The 24,217-nt window shown below is 48.0% G+C and overlaps 11 protein-coding genes across 12 annotated transcripts; 6 read left to right on the forward strand and 5 right to left on the reverse strand.

The window, feature by feature from the left end:
- The first annotated feature begins 165 nt into the window (after positions 1 to 165).
- On the forward strand, positions 166 to 2,923 carry LOC120446931 (T-complex protein 1 subunit epsilon). The gene is made up of 3 exons (XM_039628181.1): positions 166 to 401; positions 1,119 to 2,100; positions 2,176 to 2,923. The coding sequence occupies exons 1-3, from the start codon at positions 294 to 296 to the stop codon at positions 2,712 to 2,714; spliced, it is 1,629 nt and encodes a 542-aa protein (XP_039484115.1). The 5' UTR covers positions 166 to 293; the 3' UTR covers positions 2,715 to 2,923.
- LOC120446934 (endonuclease G, mitochondrial) lies at positions 2,809 to 3,956 on the reverse strand. The gene has a single exon (XM_039628185.2). It carries the CDS (start codon positions 3,862 to 3,864, stop codon positions 2,932 to 2,934), a length of 933 nt encoding a protein of 310 aa, XP_039484119.1. The 5' UTR covers positions 3,865 to 3,956; the 3' UTR covers positions 2,809 to 2,931.
- Positions 3,957 to 4,971: 1,015 nt separating this feature from the next.
- LOC120446944 (protein transport protein Sec61 gamma-1 subunit) lies at positions 4,972 to 5,385 on the reverse strand. The gene has a single exon (XM_039628193.2). The coding sequence runs from the start codon at positions 5,285 to 5,287 to the stop codon at positions 5,081 to 5,083; it is 207 nt and encodes a 68-aa protein (XP_039484127.1). The 5' UTR covers positions 5,288 to 5,385; the 3' UTR covers positions 4,972 to 5,080.
- A 179-nt stretch (positions 5,386 to 5,564) lies between these two features.
- Positions 5,565 to 7,401, forward strand: LOC120446932 (WASH complex subunit 1). Its single transcript, XM_039628182.2, has one exon. It carries the CDS (start codon positions 5,648 to 5,650, stop codon positions 7,148 to 7,150), a length of 1,503 nt encoding a protein of 500 aa, XP_039484116.1. The 5' UTR covers positions 5,565 to 5,647; the 3' UTR covers positions 7,151 to 7,401.
- A 130-nt stretch (positions 7,402 to 7,531) lies between these two features.
- Positions 7,532 to 8,172, forward strand: LOC120446938 (protein LTO1 homolog). The gene is made up of 2 exons (XM_039628188.2): positions 7,532 to 7,612; positions 7,665 to 8,172. The coding sequence occupies exon 2, from the start codon at positions 7,744 to 7,746 to the stop codon at positions 8,170 to 8,172; it is 429 nt and encodes a 142-aa protein (XP_039484122.1). The 5' UTR covers positions 7,532 to 7,612; positions 7,665 to 7,743.
- Positions 8,173 to 8,176: 4 nt separating this feature from the next.
- On the forward strand, positions 8,177 to 10,445 carry LOC120446933 (methyltransferase-like protein 25). The gene is made up of 3 exons (XM_039628183.2): positions 8,177 to 8,554; positions 8,616 to 8,807; positions 9,363 to 10,445. Exons 1-3 carry the CDS (start codon positions 8,177 to 8,179, stop codon positions 10,269 to 10,271), a joined length of 1,479 nt encoding a protein of 492 aa, XP_039484117.1. The 3' UTR covers positions 10,272 to 10,445.
- Positions 8,819 to 9,262, reverse strand: LOC120446943 (small nuclear ribonucleoprotein F). Its single transcript, XM_039628192.1, has one exon. The coding sequence runs from the start codon at positions 9,158 to 9,160 to the stop codon at positions 8,894 to 8,896; it is 267 nt and encodes an 88-aa protein (XP_039484126.1). The 5' UTR covers positions 9,161 to 9,262; the 3' UTR covers positions 8,819 to 8,893.
- Positions 10,446 to 10,610: 165 nt separating the features above from the next.
- Positions 10,611 to 13,201, forward strand: LOC120446869 (cytochrome P450 6g1). 2 transcript variants are annotated; one of them, XM_039628075.2, is made up of 4 exons: positions 10,611 to 10,782; positions 11,319 to 11,829; positions 11,892 to 12,692; positions 12,750 to 13,201. In XM_039628075.2, exons 2-4 carry the CDS (start codon positions 11,365 to 11,367, stop codon positions 13,056 to 13,058), a joined length of 1,575 nt encoding a protein of 524 aa, XP_039484009.1. In that variant the 5' UTR covers positions 10,611 to 10,782; positions 11,319 to 11,364; the 3' UTR covers positions 13,059 to 13,201. The 2 variants fall into 2 exon arrangements, with proteins under 2 accessions (XP_039484009.1, XP_039484008.1); XM_039628074.2 differs by having other exon boundaries at positions 10,612 to 10,782; positions 11,332 to 11,829.
- Positions 13,202 to 13,434: 233 nt separating this feature from the next.
- LOC120446871 (probable cytochrome P450 6t3) lies at positions 13,435 to 17,215 on the forward strand. The gene is made up of 3 exons (XM_039628078.2): positions 13,435 to 13,578; positions 15,546 to 16,774; positions 16,832 to 17,215. The coding sequence occupies exons 2-3, from the start codon at positions 15,551 to 15,553 to the stop codon at positions 17,111 to 17,113; spliced, it is 1,506 nt and encodes a 501-aa protein (XP_039484012.1). The 5' UTR covers positions 13,435 to 13,578; positions 15,546 to 15,550; the 3' UTR covers positions 17,114 to 17,215.
- Positions 13,577 to 15,232, reverse strand: LOC120446870 (probable cytochrome P450 6g2). The gene is made up of 2 exons (XM_039628076.2): positions 13,930 to 15,232; positions 13,577 to 13,871 (listed from the first exon to the last, which is right to left on the reverse strand). Exons 1-2 carry the CDS (start codon positions 15,196 to 15,198, stop codon positions 13,584 to 13,586), a joined length of 1,557 nt encoding a protein of 518 aa, XP_039484010.1. The 5' UTR covers positions 15,199 to 15,232; the 3' UTR covers positions 13,577 to 13,583.
- A 115-nt stretch (positions 17,216 to 17,330) lies between the features above and the next one.
- LOC120446868 (proteasome-associated protein ECM29 homolog) lies at positions 17,331 to 23,800 on the reverse strand. The gene is made up of 9 exons (XM_039628073.2): positions 23,660 to 23,800; positions 23,405 to 23,535; positions 22,422 to 23,302; positions 21,884 to 22,369; positions 21,355 to 21,821; positions 20,939 to 21,301; positions 20,236 to 20,871; positions 18,938 to 20,169; positions 17,331 to 18,883 (listed from the first exon to the last, which is right to left on the reverse strand). The coding sequence occupies exons 1-9, from the start codon at positions 23,685 to 23,687 to the stop codon at positions 17,444 to 17,446; spliced, it is 5,664 nt and encodes a 1,887-aa protein (XP_039484007.1). The 5' UTR covers positions 23,688 to 23,800; the 3' UTR covers positions 17,331 to 17,443.
- Between the last annotated feature and the right edge of the window lie 417 nt (positions 23,801 to 24,217).

Raw genomic sequence — 24,217 nt, forward strand, 5'->3', positions numbered from 1 at the left:
AATTATTAACGATATGCAAAGCCAATTAACTGAAATAACGTGTTAATTCAAGTTAAATATACAACCTAACTAAAACATCAAACATAAAAGAGAATACCCTACTTATTAACATACATACCACCAAAACAAATCTGAAAAATATCGATATAAATCTGGACTTTCTTCCATCCCTAGCCACAACGCGCTTGGGCAAATTTAGGATCTGTCGTTCGTTCGTTCGTTGGAATAAAATAAACTCGGGAATTAAATCTTGGAAAAACGTGCGAATCCGTCATCCTTTCAACTAAAAAACCATGAGCGCCTTTCCCGGTACGTTCGCGTTCGACGAATATGGTCGGCCTTTCATCATCCTGCGCGACCAGGAGCGCCAGAAGCGCATCACAGGAACAGATGCCATAAAGGTAAATGAAACCGCGATTTACCACCTCCTGGCGGTGGATTCCATATCATGGACGAGCTGATTAGGAGCAGAATCGCAGGCAAATGCCTTTTCTCCATTTTGTGTGCTCAATGAGTCTCAGGAGTGACGCATCGTCTGTGGAACATTCCAGATGTTCTAAAAAGCCGGTTTTTAATAGACTGTCTGCTGCTAATATTCAATAAAATGCTGAGCATATCCTTCCTAAATAGTGAGCTATTCCTCCAAGAAAGCTTTCATTCTTCAGTTGCACTGATAAACAATGCATTTGGTAAAACCAATTTGTCTGGCCGATTTTGAGGTTAAAACGCCGCCCAGATGTTTTTCTTTCATTGCCGGCTGAGTCACGCGCACTGCAAAAACTTCGGATGTTTGGAGGAAAAGCTACTGAAATGTCCAAAAAGACAAAAATGACTTCCTTCAGCAGCTGCAGATTCTACTGTATGAAACCTATTGTGTATATATTTACACTAGACTTTATTCAGTTATTAGTATATTGTAGAATCCATTAAGAATATCATATCAGTCAAATTTGATTTAAACTTTAAATTAAAAAGTAAACCTAAACATTCACTTAGCGCAACCCTAAAGAAATAACTAAGTTCCATTTAAAAATTCTTTCTACTATAGCAACACTGCAAATAAGTATTTTTATTATGAGCCGAAGTACTTGCTAATTGTCAATTTTGTTCTCCTGCAGACGCACATTATGGCCGCCCGCCAGATCGCGTCCACCCTGAAAACCTCTCTGGGTCCCAAGGGTCTGGACAAGATCATGGTCAGCCCCGACGGCGATGTGACTGTGACCAACGACGGTGCCACCATCATGAAGCTTATGGAGGTTGACCACGAGATCGCCAAGCTGATGGTGCAGCTGTCGCAGTCGCAGGACGACGAGATCGGCGATGGAACCACCGGCGTTGTTGTTCTGGCCGGAGCACTCTTGGAGCAGGCCGAGGGACTGATCGACAGGGGCATTCATCCCATTCGCATCGCCGATGGCTTTGAATTGGCCGCCCAGTGCGCCATCAAGCAGCTGGACGCGATCGCTCAACCCTTCCCCGTGGACCCGAAGAACAAGGAGCCACTGATCCAGATCGCAATGACCACGCTGGGCAGCAAGATCGTGAACAAGTGTCACCGTCAAATGGCCGAGATGGCTGTGGATGCCGTGCTGAATGTGGCCGACATCGAGAAGAAGGACGTAAACTTCGAGCTCATCAAGATCGAGACCAAGGTGGGCGGTCGCATGGAGGACTCGATGCTGGTTAAGGGTGTTATCGTAGACAAGACCCTCAGCCACTCGCAGATGCCCAAGGAGCTTAAGAACGTTAAGCTGGCCATCCTCACCTGCCCGTTTGAGCCCCCGAAGCCAAAGACCAAGCATAAGCTCGATGTTACCTCCGCGGAGGACTACAGGGCGCTGCGCGAGTACGAGCAGGAGAAGTTCACCCAGATGGTCAAGCAGGTTAAGGACGCCGGCGCCACCCTTGCCATCTGCCAGTGGGGCTTCGATGACGAGGCCAACCACCTGTTGCTTCAACAGGAGCTGCCCGCCGTGCGCTGGGTTGGCGGTCCGGAGATCGAGCTGATTGCCATCGCCACCGGTGGACGCATCGTGCCGCGTTTCGAAGAGCTCACCCCTGAGAAACTTGGTGTTGCCGGACTCGTTCGCGAAATGGGTACGTTTTCGTTTAATAGTTGGATTTAGTTTACATTACATACGAACCATTCCTAAATAACTTTTCTTCTTGCAGCATTCGGCACATCCAAGGATAAGATGCTGGTCATCGAGGAGTGCAAGAACTCCAAGGCTGTGACCATCTTTTTGCGAGGAGGTAACGCCATGATCATTGCGGAGGCTAAGCGATCGATTCACGATGCCATCTGCGTGGTGCGTTCGCTTGTGAAAGACTCGCGTATTGTTTACGGTGGAGGCGCTGCCGAGATAAGCTGCTCGTTGGCTGTGGCCAAGGAGGCCGACCAACTGTCCACCCTAGAGCAGTACGCCTTCCGCGCCTTCTCCGTGGCCCTGGAGAGCATTCCGCTGGCCCTGGCGGAGAACAGCGGCCTGCATCCCATCGAGACGCTGTCGGAGCTGAAGGCCAGCCAGGTGGCTGAGAAGAAGGCCAGCCTGGGTGTGGACTGCATGCTGTCTGGTGATTCGGACATGAAGAGCCACAACGTGGTGGAGTCGCTGCACTCGAAGAAGCAGCAGATTCTGCTCTCCACGCAGCTCGTCAAGATGATACTCAAGATCGACGACGTGCGCTCTAAGAACGAAGGCGGCATGTAACGACCACCAAGCACCACACATCAGATCTAGTTTCAGATTCACACCCCCTCGCTTCGCTATCTCTGCACGAACAACACCCGCGTTAAGCCTCATCTCTATGTACATCTGTATTAATTGTTTAATTTTATTAATCCACAAGTTCTTTGGAAAAGAAGAAAATTACATTAAACAAGGGGCTATCCCTGTTCAAATACACTAAACGAAACTAAGACATCGACTAGACTTTCTTGCCATTGATGGTGGCCAGTTGCTTGCGATTAATCTGATCGAAGAAGAGCAATCCCGCCGAACGTTCCACGCTCTCTGGAGGCACCTGGAACACGCTGATGGGAGTGTCGTTACTGATCACCTGGTTGGGCATCACGTATGACTCCATGTGGAGTTTGTGGTCCGTGGATTCGCTCACAATAACCTTGTAGAAGTGGGTGGGAACAGCCACAGTGTTACTGCCGATGACCTCGTACTTCACATACGTTTTTCCATCGTCCTCCTTGTGCGGTAGGTACAGTGGACCCGTGCAGACGTACACATTGGAGTAGGTCTTGGTCAGTCTGCGCACGTGTGCCTCGAGAGTGTTCCACGCATCTCGGTTGAAGCCCTGGCCCACCTGTGGCGCCATGTTCGACAGGTAGAAGGTTTCGTCGCAGTGCTTCTGGTGCAGTCGGTGATTTCCAGCGGCGGCCATGTGTCCGCGATCATAGCCCGATCGGCGGTAGTCCGTGTTTTGTGACCTAAAGAACGGGTGGATGCTCTCGTCCTGCTTGAAATCGCACTTCGACCTGTCCACGGCATCGTTCTTGGCCACTGACTCTGCCGTTAGGTGCTCGAACACCCAGTGGGGCACTCGGTTCCTCCGATCGTAGGAAAGCACGTAGTCCGAGTGGGAGCGCACGTGATCGAGTCCCGGGAAACCGTACTTCATGATCTGACCGATCCGCGATGGAGTTGCCGCTAGGCTTACATTGCTTTCTTGGGCGGGAATCAAACTGGCGGCCGAAACAGTTCCAAAGGTGGGCAGACCAGGCAGTCGCGGGAGGCCACTTGTGGAGCCATCGTGGCGGCGTTCGCGCTCCACGTGGGTACCCAGGTAAAAAGCGCCCAGGGCGGTGGCACCTAGGGCTAATACGCCACCCACTCGTGGACCATTCATTTTAGCAGTTTGATTGATAAATCTGCACAAAACGAACAGATAACGACCGCTATTGCACAATTCAGGTACTTTAGTGTGACCAAACTTTTAAGTGGTCAAACGAAGTATAGTGAACGACATAAGTATTTGCACAGTATGCTAACATTTTTGTTGGCGAATTAAGGACTCTTGGAGTAAGTTAATAACGTATAAATATTCAATATATTTATAACAGCAAGGCAACTTCAGATATAGATGGAAATACAATACAATTGTTATTGATTGTATTGATTTATAACATCCGGAACTGACGAACGAGAACCTCGTCCACCATGAGGACCAGAGGCGCCTCGAACTGCATGATATTGTCCTGGCAATTTAAAATTCCCTCCTCCAGGTCCAGGGCGTCCTTCGTGCCTATAAGCTTAGCGCTTTGCTGGTTGTTTCCCTTGGCAAAAAGGGAATCCTTTCAAGCAAATTTTCCTTTTTTCAAAAATCACGCACTTTTGCGTTCAAAATCAAAGCACTCAGCAAGCGTTGCCACGTTTTAAAATATACTCGATAACCATATGCAGCGTGACCATGGAACTAAAAAGGAAAAGTGTGACCTTACTGATGTTCACCATTTAATTATTTTTTAAGATATCGCTCCTTCTGTTTCAAGTAGCCAAATTTAATGTTTATTCATCTCTTTTCTACTAACAATAACCATGCTAAATCTAAAAATTCATAACTCCTCATATTATATTCCGATATAAAGAGCTTTAACACATGAAACTGTCTTACTGCAAAACGCAAAAAATTCCAAATTTAAATGGATTAAATTTCTATGTTAAAAACACTAAATGTTAACCATTCCAAATTTAAATGGATTAAATTTCTATGTTAAAAACACTAAATGTTAACAATGTTTTTGGGACACCAAGATAGCTAGCTACCTAGCTATGCTTAGGCATAGATTTAATATTTAACCTGGTACAATTACATTTAGGCTCAGCTGTGTTCGGAAATATATTTACAAACTCCTGAGCACAAAACCAATGTAGACACACGATTTTCCAAAACCTTCCTAACACCCAAACTATAACCAGAACTTCTTATCTTAACCCCAAGACAAAGATAAGTGAATATTGTGTGTGTATAATCCGAAGAGGGGGCTTTTTATTTCGCTAAAGATCCGCGTGGAATCGTTAATTACATGTAATCTCTTTCCGTTCCCGGGGCCACCTGCCGCTCTCTAGGATCCCACGATGATGTTGTTGATGGGAATGTGGATCAGTTTGACGAAGAACCCGATGAAGCCCATGATGGCGAAGCCCACGGCGGTGGCGATGGCGATTTTCTGGAACTCCTTGCGGTCGGGCTTCGTGCAGCGTTTTACCAGGCGGATCGAGTCCTTGGCGAAGGCGCGTCCGGGTTCCGCGAATTTCACAACCTTGTCCATTGTGTATTTATGAGTATTTGACCAAGAATTTTCAATAAAGTGAACTGATATTTATTTTGCTGCCGTGTCGTTTCCTGCAGTGTTACCAGATTCTGAACTCTTAAAAATCGACTTAAAATGGACGCTTTCCTTTTGATTGGTTTCTACATTCTTTTTATTTGTTAAAAATATTAATATATTTGGCTTTTTAAATTAATTTTTAGCTTAATATTAAATAAAACTCCTGCTATTATTATTTTGAAGCAAATCACTTGAAACCCCTTTTTTAACATTTAGTGTAGCTCCTAGTGTTGGCCACACTACCGCAGCAGTAACAGCAGCAGAATTGCAATAAATATGTAATTATTTGCGATAAAAAAAATGGAGGAGTCACCTTACCTGCACAGCCCCTACCAGGTGGCCATTATCGCCACCGACCTGCACCACGAGGACACCATAATCCAAGCAGCCCAGTCCCTGGACTGTCTACACAAAACCATAAACTCGATTTTCGAGCGAATCGATGCCCGCTTGGCGAGAAATGGTTCAAAGGTTGAGGACATAAACAATCGTGTGAAGCGCGCCCAGGCGAAAATCGATGCGCTCGTTGGCTCCAAGCGGGCCATCCAGATCTTTGCACCCGCCCGCTTTCCGGCCACCGACGTCCTGGCTCCGCTGCCAGCCACCTTTCCACAGGTGGCAGCCAATCCCCTGATGGAGCAGCAGGTGGACCAACAGCCACAGCGGCCATACAGCAGCCACAGTCCCGCGGAACAGCAGCAGGATGATGCGGACATCTTCTTCCACGTACGTGGCGACCGGGAGCAGGAATCACCTCTGGTCGCAGAGCGGAAGATAACCAATCGAACCGCTGGCCTGGGAAGCCTTCCTGCGGGTGGAGTGCGCTCCGTACCCTCGCTTATGCGATTTAACACCAATGAGTTCGCTTACGGCGAGGATCTGAATGCCTGGAAGCGATCGCTACCACCGCAAAATGCCCGACGCGTTGCAAGTCAGTCCGCAAGACTAACCGCCGAGAAGCAGCTGGCTCCGGCACCCCATTCGCTGGCCCATGGCACCACCAAACTCGCGACTCCAGCTGGGGATCTGCGCTATAATCCTGCTGCCTTGGCTGCACCCGCCATTGATGTTCCGCTGGACCTGCCCGATCTACCTGGCATTGCGAATGACCTGCAGTATGAGCCAGTAGAGGAGAAAACACCAATAGCCCCTTCCCAGCAGTTTGGTGATTTACCGGAGCTGCCCGACTTGGGCCTCGAGGAGCAGGAAATCACAGTGCAAGCCATCGCGGCACGGACGCACATTCCAGGGCCTGCGCGTAAGAAGAGTCTGGGACAGTGTCCATCGCCTGTTATGGCGGCACCACCACCGCCACCTCCTCCACCACCGCCGCCTCCACCTCCTCCGCCAGCCCAGACGATGGGAATTCCATCACCGCCACCCTTTCCCACAAAAGGAGCTGTGAAACCGCTTTCCCCGTCAATATCAACACCTCTTAATATGCCGCCTCCACCTCCACCTACCGAAGATCCGCGATCTGAGCTTATGGCTGCCATAAGAAACGCAGGCGGAGTGCACGGCGGCCGTCTGCGGTCGCCGGCGGCTGCTCCGCTCGACGTGGTGGACAACACTCGCTCCAAGGCGGGAGCCGCTGCCACGGGTGATCTGATGGCGGACCTTCACAACAAGCTAATGCTTCGACGCAAGGGAATTTCTGGGAGCCAGAATCCCGGGGAGGCCACCGCTGGCAATCCCCTGATGCAGCAGCTTTCCCGCGTTATTCCGCCGCCGGTGCAGCCCCGCAAGGGATCTCAGTCCAGCGATGAAGCACACTCCGAGGATGACGAAGATGGGTGGAACTAGTGAATACCGGAGCAATAAGCATCATTCGTTTATTAAGCTTTAGCACCGATTTAAGTGCCTTAGCCGGCTTAAAGCACTAACTTATCTAGCTTAAAGCATACCAATCACTAGAACGAATTCCAAATTCTGTGCCCAAGCGAGCATGCCAAATTAGGTCAAAGTCAACCAGTTGAATAAAAATAATAGCTCAAAAATGTGAATTTTTTTTTATTAAAAGCATGAACTAATAAATATTTACATCTACAATTAAACATTTTGTGATTTCATATAAAACAAAAATATTCTTTATACTGACTAATAAAATGTTTAAAAAATTAATATATATAACATTGAAATCGAGTTTAAATTAATAGGTATTTTCCCATTTGAAACCAATGAATCCCCCTGTTAAATCCTCATAACAGCGCTGTTGTGTTGCCCACTGCCAGTGCTGTAAAATACCGCAAGAGAATCACATTTCGGGTAAAAACAAGTTGAAATAACAAACGAATTTAAATTTCAAAGTTACCAATAGTATTCATCAGAGAAAAGGACAAGGATTACTTGTGCGCTGGAGGAGAGCTTTTACAAGCAATCAGGGTAAACCACATATAATGACAAGTCCGTCGCGAGATATAAACGATCTTTTTGACGAAATTGTCCTGACCGAGGAGAAGGAAGCACGTTTGGGCTACGAGGAGGGACTGAAAGACGGCCAGGAGCAGGGCAACGAAGAAGGCTACAAATTGGGTTACGCCCAGGGTGTCTCACTAGGCGAGGAGCTCGGCAAGATTCTGGGCCAGGTGGTGGCTCAGCAGCAACTAAAACACACGGACAAGGTGCGCCGCAGTTTGGAGCAGCTGCGCTCGCTCATCGAGGAGTTTCCGCGCACCAACGATCCGCAGGCGGACATAATTGGTGCAGTGCAGGACATTCGATCCTCCCATCGTCGCCTACGTGCCTTGCTTGGATCCAAAAAAACGCCTGGAGCAGAAACGCCTCCAGAAACAAATTCGGTCGATCATAAAGACTACAGCTTTTAGGAACATGTCGAAAGTGGGAATCGCGCAGTTGCAGAGGCGTCTGGATGGTTTACTGGCATTCCTCAATCCTCACTGGGATTTTGTCAACTGCCACATGGTAAACTACTTGACGGACCAACACTGGGATTGCTTTCTTTCCGAAACCCTTAAAAGTGAGATCTCTGGCAGTGAAGACGTGGCTCTGGTTATAGAAGACCTATTTTGGAAAAATGATGAATCAGTAAGGTTTACGGCATGGAGAGAATTTCTAGACAAGAGCAATCAGGAACGCCTAGCGCTTCATCCGGAATTGCTGACCAGCGTGGAGGAACTTATTGAGGTACAGGAGAACTCCACACAGCTTAGCATTCGAGAGTTTATGAGCGCCAAAAAGTGTCATGAGGTATGTAAGCTCTTAGTTAAAAAGAAAATAATATTATAAATATCTTTATCTCTCCGATTAGGTGGAACTAGCAGCCGCACTTGTGGACCATCTTGTAAAGAGCTTCGGTCAAGGCGGCTTCATTGTGGACGCGGGCGATGGCAAAGGGTATCTTTCCTCGCGCCTGGCGCTCCAGTATGGTCACCGTGTGCTCGGCATTGATGCGAACGCTGAAAACACGCAGAACGCCTTGAGTCGGAATCGAAAACTGCAGGTAGGCCAGGCTTACAAAATAAAGTTAGCTTTATTAGGTTACTTTTGTAGACTTATAAGTAAGGTGGTTGTAAGTGGATCCATTGGCTAGTCGCGCATCTCGCCCTCCTCGTCGTCGTCCTCCATGCCCTTGATGTACAGCACGTTGTTGCAGCGGATGAGCACCTCGCCGAGATTCCCGGTGACGGAGCCCTCGATCACTTCCTCCGTATTGGCCAGCTGCATGTTCATGTAGCCGTCGACTGAGACCAGGAAGCCCTTGTACTCCTGACCCCACTTCAGCTTCACCAGCACCGGTTTTCCCGTCAGGCCGTTCAGGAACGGCTTGGGGTTGATGGGCATACCAGCCGACATTGTGTTTATTTGATTTTCTTGGGTTTCTTAGCAAAATAATACAACAAGCGTGCCGAAAATCGCCGGCCTTTCGCGTTTTTTAGTATAGTGTGACCGCATCCGCCCTGTTAGAATATACCAGAGCAAGAAGAAGAATGGCATAGCAGAACAGTGCTGGAAAACCATTTATAACCGCCTAATTTGAATTTTCATTTAATTTCAGCGCGCTTGGAACGGACTCACGGAACGAGCGGAGCTGCAAATCCAAGGAATTACGCCCAAGAGACGGGGTAAAAAGTCGCCAGCAAGGGACAGAACAAAGAGTGCGCCAGCCTTAGAAAACTATAAGACAACGGCCAAGTTTATAACCACCGAACTTAATTTTGGTGCCTTGCTGGCGGAGCATTTCACTCAGTTAGGCCCGGAAGACAGTTCAAACATTTGCCTTACTGGATTGCATACGTGTGGCAACTTGGCGGCCACCTGTCTTCAGGTTTTCCATGCCCAAGCAGACTGCCGGTTACTATGTAACGTTGGCTGCTGCTATCATCTGCTGAGGGAGCGCTACTCGCAGCAGGAATTCTTTGGCAATAAGGCTCTGATGGACCTGCAAACGGACTGCGGATTCCCATTGAGTCAGTATCTCCAGGAGCGAAAAGTGCGGATGGGTCGCAATGCCCGGATGCTGGCGGCCCAGTCAATTGAACGCACAGTGGATGCCAAAGAGCTGCCAAATGTAACGCTCTACTATCGAGCTCTTTTGGAAATCCTGGTTTGCCGCCATGCCCCGCAGTTGAAGAATGAACTGCAGGTGGGCAAGGTACGGAAATTCGACAGTTTCCAGGAGTACATTCAAAAGTGTGCCACTAAACTGGATGCTCCTTGGTTGGCAGCTGTCAAGGAAGAAGACCTTCAATCCCTGCTCCAGGAATATGCTGTAGACAAGCACTACTTGGATCTGTTCTATCTGCTACGTATGTCCTTTGCTCCGGTACTGGAGACTCTAATTCTCCTGGATCGCCTGCTCTACCTCAAGGAACTTGGCTATAAACGCAGCTATCTTATAAATTTATTTGATCCTGTCATTTCGCCCAGGCATTTTGCAATTGTTTCTATAAAGACACTGACGTAACGATCGGAGCGCATTCACAAATGTATCAAAGTTTGACAGAAAAGCCGGTTCTGTTTAATTATTTGTAGATCAAAGCACGCAATGCTTTTGTAACCGTACTAGACTTTAATGCACAAGCGCTAAACAAGATGTTTAAAGTAAAAATCATTTAATAAATGTAATCATGATTTGTAATTACTTCAGTCTCACGCTGGTTTTGCTTTGAGATTCTTACGATAGGTTTGTTTGTCGTATTTTAAAGCTTTTCCATCACACAGTTGAATTTATATATAAGCACTGGAAATTGCTATCTCAAAACTTTTAGGACTTTTGAGTATAAAAACGCAAGCAACATTTAAAATCGCCCCAGTGCAGTGCGTGGAGCTTTAATTGTCGGTTGTGTACTCGGGAGCTCAGACTTAATAGATTTACTAAACGTTTCTTTAAGATTGCTGGAAAAACTTGTTGCGAATTAGTGCAGTTGTAAATAAGTCGTGTGCCTTGACGCATCAAAGTCCAGTGTATACTCAAAGTACGTAATGAAATTCGGGTCACAAGTTTGGATATTTTAATTTTAGATAATCAAATCTCCTTGAAATAACCCACTGTTTGTAGAATTGAAGGGATTCGTGAACATTAAGGTTACTTGAAGTCCACACTTGGACTTATCATAAGAACTGGAAAACTAGTCTCAAAGATATATTGCGGATATTTGCTATAAAAAAAAATATAAGTGTAATGTATATTTAATAGAGGTTAAATTAAATCCTTGCTATGTAATTTGCAGGGCAGATTTGGTTCGCGATTAAAGTATTTTACTTAGCTGTGCATGCAGTTTAGTTGGGTGTAGACAAGGCAGTAATAACTATAAGCATAATAACTAATTGTAATTCGCATTGGAGTGAGTAAGATAAGAATAATTAGTATAAGAATAATTAGTATAGAATCAGGGTAAACAAGTCTAGCAAAACACTCTAGATTACTTTGATAGCATTGCCTGTTTTAAATGTAATCTAAATAAGATAACGCTGAGGGGCCTGACATTCGACATTCGATTATTTAATTAAGCGACTAATCACAGAGTGGAGGATCCAGTAACATCGACATCCCCAAGATGGTGTTGACCGAGGTCCTCTTCCTGGTGGTCGCCGTACTGGTGGCGCTCTACACGTGGTTCCAGCGCAACCACAGCTACTGGCAGCGCAAGGGCATACCCTTTGTCCCACCCACACCGATCATTGGAAACACGAAGGTGGTGTTCAAGATGGAGAACTCCTTTGGCATGCACCTCTCGGAGATATACAACGATCCTCGGCTGACGGACGAGGCTGTGGTGGGGATCTACTCCATGAACAAACCCGGCTTGATTATTCGCGACACAGAGCTGATCAAATCCATTTTGATCAAGGACTTCAATCGTTTCCACAACCGCTACGCCCGCTGCGATCCCCACCGTGATCCCTTGGGCTATAACAACTTATTCTTCGTGCGGGATGCCCATTGGAAGGACATTCGCACCAAGCTCACCCCCGTTTTCACCAGCGGAAAGGTTAAGCAGATGTACACCTTGATGCAAGAGGTAAGGATTCATCATAATCCTTTTTAATACCTAATAGAAGAATTAACGATTTTGCTCTGCAGATTGGAAAAGATTTGGAGTTGGCACTGAAGAGACATGAAGAGAAGAGCTCAGGGAAATTCATAACGGAAATCAAGGAGATCTGCGCCCAGTTCTCCACGGACAGCATTGCCACCATTGCATTCGGAATCCGTGCCAACAGCCTGGAAAATCCCAACGCAGAGTTCCGTAACTACGGACGCAAGTTGTTTACCTTTAACATATCCCGTGCCAAGGACTTCTTTGTGGCCTTCTTCCTGCCCAAGCTGGTGTCGCTGCTGCGCATCCAGTTCCTCACGCCGGACTTTTCCCACTTCCTGCGAAGCACCATTGGTCACGTCATGAAGGAGCGGGAGCAATCAGGATTGCTTCGCAACGATCTCATAGATGTTTTGGTGGCTCTGCGAAAGGAGGCGGCTGCCGAGCCCTCGAAACCTCACTATGCCAGGAACCAGGACTTCCTGGTGGCCCAGGCCGGAGTATTCTTCACGGCGGGATTTGAGACCTCCTCCTCGACAATGTCCTTTGCTCTGTACGAGCTGGCCAAGCATCCAAAAATGCAGCATCGCCTGCGCGAGGAGATCAACGAAGCTCTGCTGGAGGGCGGTGGGTCATTGACCTACGAGAAGATCCAGTCCCTGGAGTACTTGGCCATGGTGGTGGACGAGGTGCTGCGCATGTATCCGGTGCTGCCGTTCCTGGACCGCGAGTACGAGAGTGTGCAGGGACAGCCGGATTTGAGCCTGAAGCCGTACTACGACTATACCCTTGAGAACGGAACCCCAGTGTTTATACCCATCTATGCCTTACATCATGATCCAAAGGTATTCGATGCCATTAGAACCTACATAAGACCCCATTGACTATCCTTATATCCCTAGTACTGGACCAATCCCAGACAGTTCGATCCGGAGCGCTTCTCTCCCGAGAACCGCAAGTCCATAGTGGCCATGGCATACCAACCCTTCGGTTCCGGACCCCACAACTGCATTGGCAGCCGGATTGGCCTGCTCCAGAGCAAACTGGGACTGGTCAGCGTGTTGAAGAATCACTCGGTGCGGGACTGCGAGGCCACCATAAAGCAAATGAAATTCGATCCCAAGGGTTTCGTGCTCCAAGCTGACGGCGGAATCCACCTGGAGGTGGTCAACGATCGTCTCTACGAGGAGAGCGCCCAATCGGTCCAATGAATCTCACGAATCCCACGAACTGTGATCTATAGTGTGATTAATTGACGGGATAATCGCCTTCTGACAGCTGGCACATTATACAATAGGCCGTGTCAGAAGCGGCGCCCAGTCTACTAAATAAAAACAGAATCATTATCAAATTACATTTAATCTGCGTGCTGAGAAGCTACTCAATTGCGCCACCAATAAATAAATGTAATCTTCTTGATTATGAATTCAGTGCTTAGGCATCTCCCAAATGTATCAATAACCTAATGACTCAAGTCCAGGGCATAAATAGAGTCTATACAGATGGGCTTAGATCTATGTACATATATGTATTATATATGGAAGGTAAAGCACTCCCTTTCTCCGGCGATGGAACACGCAATTTGCCAATCAAATTGCCTTTAAGATGCGACACCAGCTCAATTTTAAACCCCGAAACACGCGACTCTGCTGTTTAGTTTCCATTCAGTTGTTGTGGGCTTCATAGGCCCCTTCCCACGAAAGACAAATCCAAGCTATCCAAGGTATCCAGGTGAGTTAGACGCCCAAAGGATCGCGAACCAATCGTAGGTGGACGCCGCCCTTGGCTTGGGTGATAATCGCCTTGGGCTCCAGCTGCATGCGATGTGGAGTGCGCTCGGAGGTGGTAACCAAGTGGTTGCGCAGCAGGTACACCAGACCCACCTTCGCCTGGAGAAATCCAAATCTCTCGCCGATGCAGCCATGCGGACCCAGGCCAAAGGGCATGTAGGTGTAGGGCGTGTGGAGCTTGCGATTCTCTTGCGAGAATCTTTCCGGCAGGAATTTGCGGGGTTGTGGAAAGTACTGAAAATGGGTTGAATTTAGGTTATTTATTCAATTCTAGGGGATCCCTTTAACCCACCTGGGGATCCATGTGCAGGGCATAGCAGGGAATGTAAACGGGCATTCCCTTGGGCACCACGAACTTGTGGAATGGAGCCAGCGCGTAATCCTTTCCAGAAGTGCACTCTCGATCCAAAAACGGTAGTGGCGGGTACATGCGCAGCACCTCCAGTAGAATCATCTGCATGAACTCCAGTGACTCGATCATCTTCAGCGTCACCTGACCCCCACTTTCGACCAGGGCATCTTTGATCTCCTCCCTCAGTCGCTGTTGTACATCCGCATCCTTGGCCAGCTCGTACATCGCGAATGCCATGGTCGAGGAGGAGGACTCAAAGCCGGCGGTGAAGAAGAGTACCGCCTGGGCAACCAGGATGTCGCCCTCGAACACAAACTGATCCTTTAGCCCAGCTTGCTTTGCCTGCTGGGTGCTCTTCCGGAACTCAATGAGGATGTCGATGAGATCGTTGCGTTTCTGTCCAGATCTCTCCCTCTCCGACATCACATAGTTGATGGTCTTGCGCATGAAACTAGTGGCTTCCGCCGGCACCACCTTGAATCCAAAAAACGGAACCAGGTGGGGCAAGAAAAAAACCAGAGTGAACTCCGCCGCCCGCAGAAGGCTGAACTCGAACACAGATCGTCCATGTCTGCGGAACTCGCCCTTTGGATCAGTGAAACTGTTGGCACTCACTCCGTACGCCACCGTGGCTATCACGTCCGTGGTGTAGAGAGCACACAGTTCCTTGGCCTCCAAGTCGAAGCAGCGCATCCGCTCGTTATGCAGCGGCTGCTGGCGAAGATGGGCATCCAGGCTGGCACCAACCTCCTCGATCAAGGGAAACATCTGCTTCAATCGATTGCCGGTAAAGAAGGGCGATAGCTTCAAACGCACCTCCTTCCAGGCGGGGTTCTTCAGAAAGAATATGTTCTGGGATCCCAAAGGATCTGCTTTGTGGTCAGAGTTCGAGTACCGGTTGGAGAATCCACCGAAATCCTTGACCAGGATATTCCTCACCATTTCGGGGTCTCTCAAAAGCAGCGCCGGCTTGTGGAACACGTGGATGCCCACGAAGGGCTCGTTCTCCGCATCGGGATGGTTATACAGTTGGGATATAAATTCCGCGGGACTTTTCTGCATGTTGAGCAGTCCCATTAGATTGCCCACTATCCATTTGGGCTTGATTTCGCGTACTCCCATTCGCCGCCAATAGGAGTAGTGCTGCTGCAGTGCCACATATGCTATCCCTATTAGGGATACCACGAGGATTAGCAGTAGCAGTTCCATGCTCTCGCCACCAAACCAAATGTCCAACTGGCGAAAAAAGTGTCAGCTCAACTGGGTTAAAGCTTTGGATAGCGGAAACTCTACGATGGGATCATCAAGATGATCCCGAGTGCTGTGAATGAATCTATTTGTGAATGGAAGTGCTGGGCGAGATGTTAAGTGGGTCTGGTTCAATTCATACAAATGGAAATGCGTTTTTTAGCGGTCGTGAACAAGGTCTCTTCATTCGGAAATATGACTTTGAATTGCAGCTTTCTTTACCAGCATTATATATTTTTCAAACTATCCCCATCCGGTGAATATTTACTAATTTATCTCATTTTATATACATTTTAATTTCCTTTTAGACACCATGCTGCTCCTCTGGCTGCTGTTGCTCACTATTGTGTCGCTAAACATTTGGTTGAGGCACAAGTATGACTACTTTAGGAGCCGCGGGATTCCGTACTTGGCACCCTCCTCCTGGTCACCAATGGGCAATCTGGGACAACTTCTATTTCTGCGTATTTCTTTCGGCGATTTTTTTCGGCAGCTCTACGCAGATCCCCGAAATGGTCAGGCGAAGATCGTTGGCTTTTATATCTTTCAAACGCCGGCCCTTATGGTACGAGATCCGGAGCTGATCCGCCAAGTGTTGATCAAGAATTTCAACAGCTTCCTTAACCGATTCGAGTCGGCGGACGCTGGAGATCCCATGGGTGCACTGACGCTGCCGCTGGCCAAGTACCATCACTGGAAGGAGAGTCGGCAGTGCATGTCCCAGCTCTTCACCAGCGGCCGTATGCGGGATGTAATGTATGGCCAAATGTTGAATGTGACAATTGACCTGGAGAACTACCTCAATAGGAAGCTGGGGGATCGGCTGCAGCGTGTCCTCCCATTGGGAAGAATGTGCCAGTTGTACACCACCGACGTGACGGGAAATCTCTTCTATAGTCTGAATGTCGGCGGATTGCGTCGTGGGCGATCTGAGTTGCTTACGGAAACCAAAGAACTATTTAACACCAATCCCCGCAAGGTTCTGGACTTCATGAGTGTGTTCTTTCTGCCCAAGTGGACAAGTCTGCTCAAGCCAAAAGTTTTTACCGAAGACTATGCGCGGTATATGAGGCACTTGGTGGAGGATCACAAAGAGCCCACGAAGGGAGATCTCATCAATCAACTGCAGCACTTTCAGTTGGGCCGCTCATCCAACCACTATTCCCAACATCCGGATTTTGTAGCCTCCCAGGCAGGCATTATTCTGCTGGCCGGATTTGAAACCTCCTCGGCTCTGATGGGATTCACCCTCTATGAACTGGCCAAGGCACCGGATATTCAAGACCGACTGAGGAGGGAGCTAAGGGAAGCCTTTATCTCCAGTGCTACCCTAGGCTATGACACACTGATGGCGCTACCCTACCTTAAGATGGTGTGCTTGGAGGCACTGCGTCTCTATCCGGCTGCTGCCTTCGTCAACAGAGAGTGCACCAGTCCGGCACCCGAAGGATTCTCTCTGCAGCCGCATGTGGATTTCGTAGTGCCACCAGGAATGCCAGCGTACATCTCGATTCTCGGTCTCCACCGTGATGAAAGGGTATGTTTAAGGTCGCAGCTGCTTGTTACCACTTACTTATGACAATCTAAATTCCAGTATTGGCCGGAACCCGGCCTCTTTAATCCCGAGAGATTCGCTCCAGAGCGCTTTAAGCACATTCACCCGATGACCTACATACCTTTTGGAGCTGGCCCACATGGCTGTATTGGTAGTCGTCTGGGCGTTCTACAACTGAAACTGGGTATAGCCCACATTTTAAAACAATATTGGGTTGAGGTTTGTGAGCGAACAATGTCAGAGATTCGCTTCAATCCAAAGTCCTTCATGTTGGAGTCTCAGGATGAGATTTACTTACGATTCTGCAGGAGTAATTTGTAGTTATAAGTATCCAAAAACGATCGGCTGTGACTCATACGCTATGATATTTAATCACCTTAGTTCCTATAATCTTACAAGAACCTTAGTACTCCTAAAAATGTAATTCAAAACGAAGCCAAAATTATTTATGATTTAAGGTTATGATTTATATTTAAGGTTTCCCAGACGTCCGCTTCAATGAATCACAATATAAAATTATCTGCATGCAAATTACTTATTCATTTTTGCCAAAGTTAGATGTTTTATTTTAACGCTTACCCCCTTTGTAAAATCTACCAAAGGCAGATTTTTTGGCCACACACATAAGTGAAATCCTTATTTTAATATGACTTAATTCTCTGGATTCAACTTGCTTAGCTTTTCTTCGATGTCCTTGATGCGACATCGTATTTCTGGCGCCGAATCGCGCTGGAACTTTTCCAAATTCGATTCAAAGCTCCGCCTGATCAAACTCAGTGGCTGCTGGTTCTTGGTTCCACTCAGTCGCTTGATCAGCATAAGAATGATGTTGAGGGCCTCCTTTTTCAAACCGGAATGAGGTACCCCAGCGGCCAGAGCCACTGCAGCCAAAACATCTGTGCAAATCTTCTCGACGATTGCCTCTCGGGTTTTTGGAGCCGGAGCCTCCGTCTTGATCTTCTTTTCCTGGTTTATCTGCGGCAGATCGGGCAACTGGGCAGACTCATCGAAGACATGGAGTCGTTCGATGTACTTTGTGAGTGCTGCTAGTAGACTGACTTGCACTGGGCGAGTGCTCTCCGCCAGAATGCTGGTGCAGTTTTCAGCAAAGAAGAGTTGATAGCGGTGCTGTGTCTCGATGGAGTGGCGCGGCCAGGATTTACCCAACGTCTCCCAGACAACCTCCTTCAGTCGATTAAGTGTTTGAGCTCTCTTGTTGCGCTCGTCGGCGGACAGTTCCTGGCTGGTGCTGGGCTCGTCCTCGTCGTCAGACTCCTTGCGCAGCTCCTTCTTTTCCAGCAGGTTCCAGCTCATATTGTACACTTCTTCAAAACGATCCGCCTCCAGTTGATCCAGAATTTCGCCAAGTGAAGCCAATGCCTTGGTGCGATAAACGGGTTCCCGCTTTCTTGCTTCCCTCATGGCCGCGTCTATAATGCTAGAACAGATTTCATGATTCCGATTCAATCCTTTTGTAAGTCCGGCCAGCGCTTGCAACAGCCGCTCTTTGCCCTCGAAAGTGCGTCCCTGCAGACCGCTTAGGAGGAGTTTGATGAGCCTTAATCGGTCGGGCTCATCCAAGGAGCTACTTAGGCGAGTGGCAATTGTCTGGATCGCATTCGCTGCCTGGGCTTTTCGCGACCAGCTTGCGTCGGTGAGAGATGACTCCAGTTTGGGTATGATCACATTTAGATTGAGTCGGATGCCGGCATCCCCTGGACTAACGTCGATCCACAATTCCTTCCACAGCTCGACATTAGCTTTCGTCTCTTCATTGGGCTCTTCATGCATGGCAAAGAAGATTAGCGGCAACATACTGTCCATGTAGTCCTTGAGCAGTTCATGGTGACGCTTGTTGATGGACTGAATAGTAAGTGCAATAGAGCGATTTCCTGGCTGTTCTGCATACAGTTCGTCCAGCTTAGTGAAAAGACTTTTGATCGACTGCTCTTTGGCCAAGCCCAACAGGTGGCCAATGGCACTTGCGTTGTACTTGCGTACGGTTGCGTTGCGATCCTTGATCCCAACAAAGCAGGCACGAATGTACTTTCCCACCAAAGGTGTCATCTCCTTGCCTAAGCGGATGCTAATCTGTAATGAATTCGATACTGTAAACTTTTTAAATCATATATTTCGCACACCTACCAGACACACAAAATGCGCACAGCCAATCTTGGTTCCGAGGTTAACACTGCCCTTCATTAGCTCCAACACTTCGGGCGTCATCTTCTCCAAAACGGTATAATCGATATAGCGGACACACTTCCCAATGGTTTCCATGGTATGATGTGACTTAGCAGCCTCCGCTCGTAACGTATCCACCGCCTCCTGGGCCTCGTTGTCGGCCCCCAAGCGAGTGGATACGTAGGAGAGCTTAGTGTTCTCCAGCTCGCCAGTGGCTCGTAGCAGGCAGGGAATTAGGGTGGCGAGGTGCGGGACAATGAGCGCTCCTGAGGAATCTATCATGTCGGAGATGGTCTTGATGCTAACTCTGCGTATCTCGGGTACCTTGTGACCAACTCCGGTTTCCAGAAGAAACGGCAATGTCGATGATGCTACGGCTGTCCCGGATTTGCCATGGTCCGATGACGAGGCGATGACACACAGCTTGCCGAGGAACGAAGCAGTTCCGTGGGCAGTTACCCTTGTGCCCTCATGAATGTCATCCATTACACGAAACAACTGGAACCAAAGCTCTTTGAGTTCCGGCTCAGGAACCTCATCCACATCCATACTATTAGCGGTGGGAACCCGACGAACCTGCTCCTCCGAGCGTAGCTTAAGGCCGTTGGGACGCTTTAAGAGATCTCTTACTGCCAAGCAGCACGCGATTCGCACTCGCCACTCCTTGCAAGTGAGATTGTCCAGCAGCTCGCGCAGTATTTCCCAGTAGTAACGCTCGGTCACCTCTTTCGAGTCACTCACAATTGTGTCCCAGATGGAGATCATTGAGTTCTGGATCTTGGGAGTGGGATCATACTTGTACCGATAGAGGCGAGGAATGATCTTGCCCAGATATGGCTGCATCTTCTGCCTGGATTCCGCAGAGAGTGTTTTCAATCCAAAAGCAGCACCCAGTTTGCTGGTCCAAGTGGCATTATGATTGGCCAGTTGCATGAACTGATAGATCATGTCCGGCTGGTTGAGATCGGATGCCAGGGAACAAAGCTCCTTGTAGGTGGTGATGTTTCCGCCCGTTGGGGTTTTACCTAGCATTCCTTCGGCAAACAGTTCAGTGTCTGCGGATACCTGATTGACTTTGCGTTTTCCCCCAATTAGTTGATCCAACAGCGAATTTGCCAAATCACTTTGGCTTCCAGAATCGGATAGCGAGTAGACCAGTCCCAGGCCACGAGAAGCAACGTCTTGGACAAACTCTGTTAATGAAATATATCACAAGTTTACCACTTTGACACAAAATATAGAAGTCGGTAATAACCTACCACTATCATCTGAAAGGAGTTCGGTAAAAGCGAACTGCAACAGCTCCTTTTTGGCCAAGACAGCTGGACGTTGGCTGCAGTGTTTCACCACAGCTAGAAGCCACACAGAAATTGCCTGACGGGAATGCGGATTGGGTTCGGTGACCAGACGAATTAACGAGTTCAGGAACTGCTCAAAATCGCCGTCGTTGCAGTGCTTATTAACAAACTTCTCATCAGGTTGCCCCTTGTTTACATCATAGCCACAAAGTGTGTTAACGATCGCTTCCGAAATGGCTATGTTTAGAGCAGCATCCTTTTGAATCTTGGTCAGGGTGAGAAACTTCTCCAGGTTGCGTTTTGTGAAGTGTTCGCCATCGCCAATGGCCAGGTATCCGAGACATCTGGCGGACTCCTCACGAATCTTCTGACGCACCGAAGAGCTTCGCAGTAATTGAAAGACGACGCCAAAGATAACCAGCTTGGTGGAGGAATCTATGCTCGTATACTCGGTCATCTCCTCGTCGTCGTCTCCATCGTTTGATGGAACTTGGATCTCCACCGTGACGTTTGGTATTTCCACCGCCTTGCCGATCATGGAGATGCATTTCACTGCTGCCGACACGAGCAACCATTGGGATTCACAAAGAGATTTTGCTGGATAAAATCGAAGTTATTATCAGTCATTTTCAGGTCATACATAAATGTCAAGGCGTGAACTTACAGATTATTTTAACGGCATGAACAAACTGCGACCAAGCAGCAATGTCCTTGGTCGTATTCTCCTGCTTAAGCATAGCAATTTTCCGATTAAAGGTGTGACCCACCACCAGGAGCCAGCCATGCTTGTGCTCCAAGGTTTTTTGCGTTAGGCTATTCAGACATTCACCCACTTCTTCATCGAATTTTTCATCGGAGAGACCAAAAGCCCAGAGAATAGCATAAACCTGGGCCACATTAATACGCATAGTCTCTGAGACATCCTTCAAAGTGTTGCCAAGTGGTTCCAGCAGATGCAGCTGCTTAGCAGCAAAGAGTTCCGGAGCGGCATTCAACAAGTCATATAGGCAGATGAGATTGGATTCGCCTAAGAATTAAAAATCGTTATCAAGTTCAATTGCTAGCTCGAAGCTAACGTACTTCTCTTGGCCTCCACGCTTCGCTGTACAAACTGCACATATTGATGCAGTGCATTATCCTCCGTCTCCTGGTAATGCAAGGTTATGTACTTGCGCAGCTCGTGGGCGTACTTCTCGTCGCCGGGAGCGGCCACCACTCCAGCCGAGTACCACAGGCATAGACGCAGATAGTCCAGAAGCTCCTCGTAGACCTCCAGGCTGTAGGGCAGCTTTGTACGACCTACAACCACACAGGACGTATTCTTCTTAAGGCGTTTATCGGCCATCTCGTGAACGTGCGACATCATCACCTCGAAGCTGGGTAGCAGGACTCTACGCTGCTCCAGGGACAGGTGATTGAAGTCACTTATGGATTCGCTGCTTATGCGGTTTTTAGCCTGATCGATGGAAGAGAGCATGCTGTAATTTACGTGATCCTTCTTCGATGTGCCGTACAAGTAAGTGGTCACATTCTCGCGTAGGGAATTCCTGAGAGATGCAAATGATAAATTATAAAAAAATTGCAATCCATAAATCTATAGCAAACATACCGCTCGCCCGCGATTAGTAGCAAAAGATATCTGGCTGGTGCATAATACTCGGGATAACAGCTGGTGAGGAAAACACTGGTTACATTCTGCACGATCTGCACCTTGGACTCTGCATTGTCCAGCAGCATGGCCAATAGCAGGTGCTGCTGGCCATCCAACTTAACGCTTGAGGAATCGATGTCCTCATCAACCTCCATTGCATCGCTCTTCTCCTTTGTCTTCCAAGCGAATGCAGGAGCCATCGAAACCAATGCTTCCCTTATGGACGAATGCAATTCTGGTGCACAGCTGGCCAGGTTATTGAAGTACCCAAGGACTAGTTTCAAATCCTGGCTCACGTCTTGCGGAAAGCTGCGAGCGTGTTGCGCCAATGCGGAATACGCTGTATTTTGCACATCATTCGGTTCGTTGGAGTCCCGCCCAATAACTTTGGTGATGCCGGTAAGGATTACCCTGGAAACCTTCGAGACCAGTTCGCGGGGGCCACTAAGGAGGAAAAACGAATAATTAAATGTGCTTGCAATTCGGTTAAACTTACTCTCTGAGAACCAGTTCTACAAACTGTAGCGCGAGGACCTTGCACTTCTGGTTGGTGTTTGTCCCAAACAAGCCATCGAAGATCACCTGCAGGCCCTTGGTCACGTTTATGCTTTTGCCACGGCACTTGATAAGATACTGCAGCAATTTTTGGCGCACACGGGCGCAGCAAGGACGTGTCTGGCGGTCAGTCAACTTGTTTTGGTTGCCAGCAAACAGAGTGTACAACGGAGCAGTCACCGCTGGGCTGCTGAAATCCAGCATTGTACAGAGCTTGCTCAGCTCTGCGATTGCTGGAGTGGCTACGCTGAAACGTGTGTCCGCGGAAGCCACCACCAGCGGCACGAAGATTTGCACATCACTGAACACACTAGCGCACAGGAAGCGAACTATTCCCTTCTTCACTTTTTCCAGCTCCTCGGCCCGCCAGTTGTAGGCGATGATGCGCTTAAAACTGTACGGACTGAGGCCAGGTGGAACATCCTGCTCCTGGGTGATGCCATAGGGCAGAAGGAGCACATCCTGGAGTAGTGACAGAAAGTTGGCACCTATGACTGGCTTGTCCTGTAGATCAAGTAGCTTTGAGCGCTGCGCCGGGTCATCGGGAATCTTCATGTCCGCCAGTACGGGCAGCAGTAGGGCGAATAGCTTGTCCTGGTAGCTCTCCAGCTTGTCCTCGCAGCCCACCACTTTGCTGGCCAGCGCAGTCTGTTGTTCCATCGGAAGACGCGGAAAACCCATGGCAATAAATATGATGGCGAAATTCTTAAGGAAGGTGCTGCTATCCTGGGCGGCATACTGATCCAGCAGTGCCTCCACGGGTATTTGCACCTGTCCCCGCGACGAGAGACGCCTTTTGATATGGGTGAGCACTTCTACGACCTAAAGAAAACTTGCATTAGTCAACCGGCCGATTTTGCACTGTCACGATGGGAGAGGGTGTGGGAAACCCTTCAGCTAATCATTGTTTGGCCATGCACTTGCCTTTGTGCGCACCGCATTGTGGGGCGAGTTCATTTTGAGGATCACCGGGGCCAGAAACTTGCCCACAGCGGCTTCCAGCTTCTCATCCGAGTCAGCATTTCCCAGACGCAACAGGACGCGCTCCAGAAGCTCTGAAATCGACGGAATATGATCGGTTTGTTTGAAACAGCTTTGATGTATTATCTAGCCCATCTCAGTGAAGAGCACTGATGAAGCATATAGTTTGATGTATGCAATGCTAATTGTAATTTTTACCAATTTCTGCATTTGGTCCAGTTTCCATTTTCTTTGCTTTATTTTTGTTTCCCTGTTTCGGTGTTACCAGCTATTGTGCTGAATATTCCACAGAAGTTTTTTTAGCCTCATTCGAAAGCTTTTCAACACTTAAACTTTTCGAAGTAAAACCGCCAACAAATTTAAAAATTTCACTGAAAGCGAGAACCACAACATATGCTTCGCATACAAATCATAAAAAAAACCATAATTTTTCATCAATAAACTTTTATTTAAAAAAATCATATTAATAATGCGTACACTATGATATATAAGTCCTTTGTACCTTGGGCCATTTTTAATCCTGTGAAAAGTAAAAAATCATATCATTAGTATGGAATATTTACATTCATTTCAATAGGCTGTTTCTTTGATAATTATCAGTATTCTCATTTTATATGAGAAGAGTCAAGGTTCTTCAGCAATTTGTTTTATGAAGACCGTCATGATTTTATCATCAGAATGCCAGTTAATAGATGTCTTACAAAAAAATATCTTTTACACACCTTTTAATGGAATAGCTGCTTGCACGACTGCTGA

The sequence above is a fragment of the Drosophila santomea genome, chromosome 2R (assembly GCF_016746245.2).
Source record: "Drosophila santomea strain STO CAGO 1482 chromosome 2R, Prin_Dsan_1.1, whole genome shotgun sequence".
Classification (NCBI taxonomy): Eukaryota; Metazoa; Arthropoda; class Insecta; order Diptera; family Drosophilidae; genus Drosophila; species Drosophila santomea.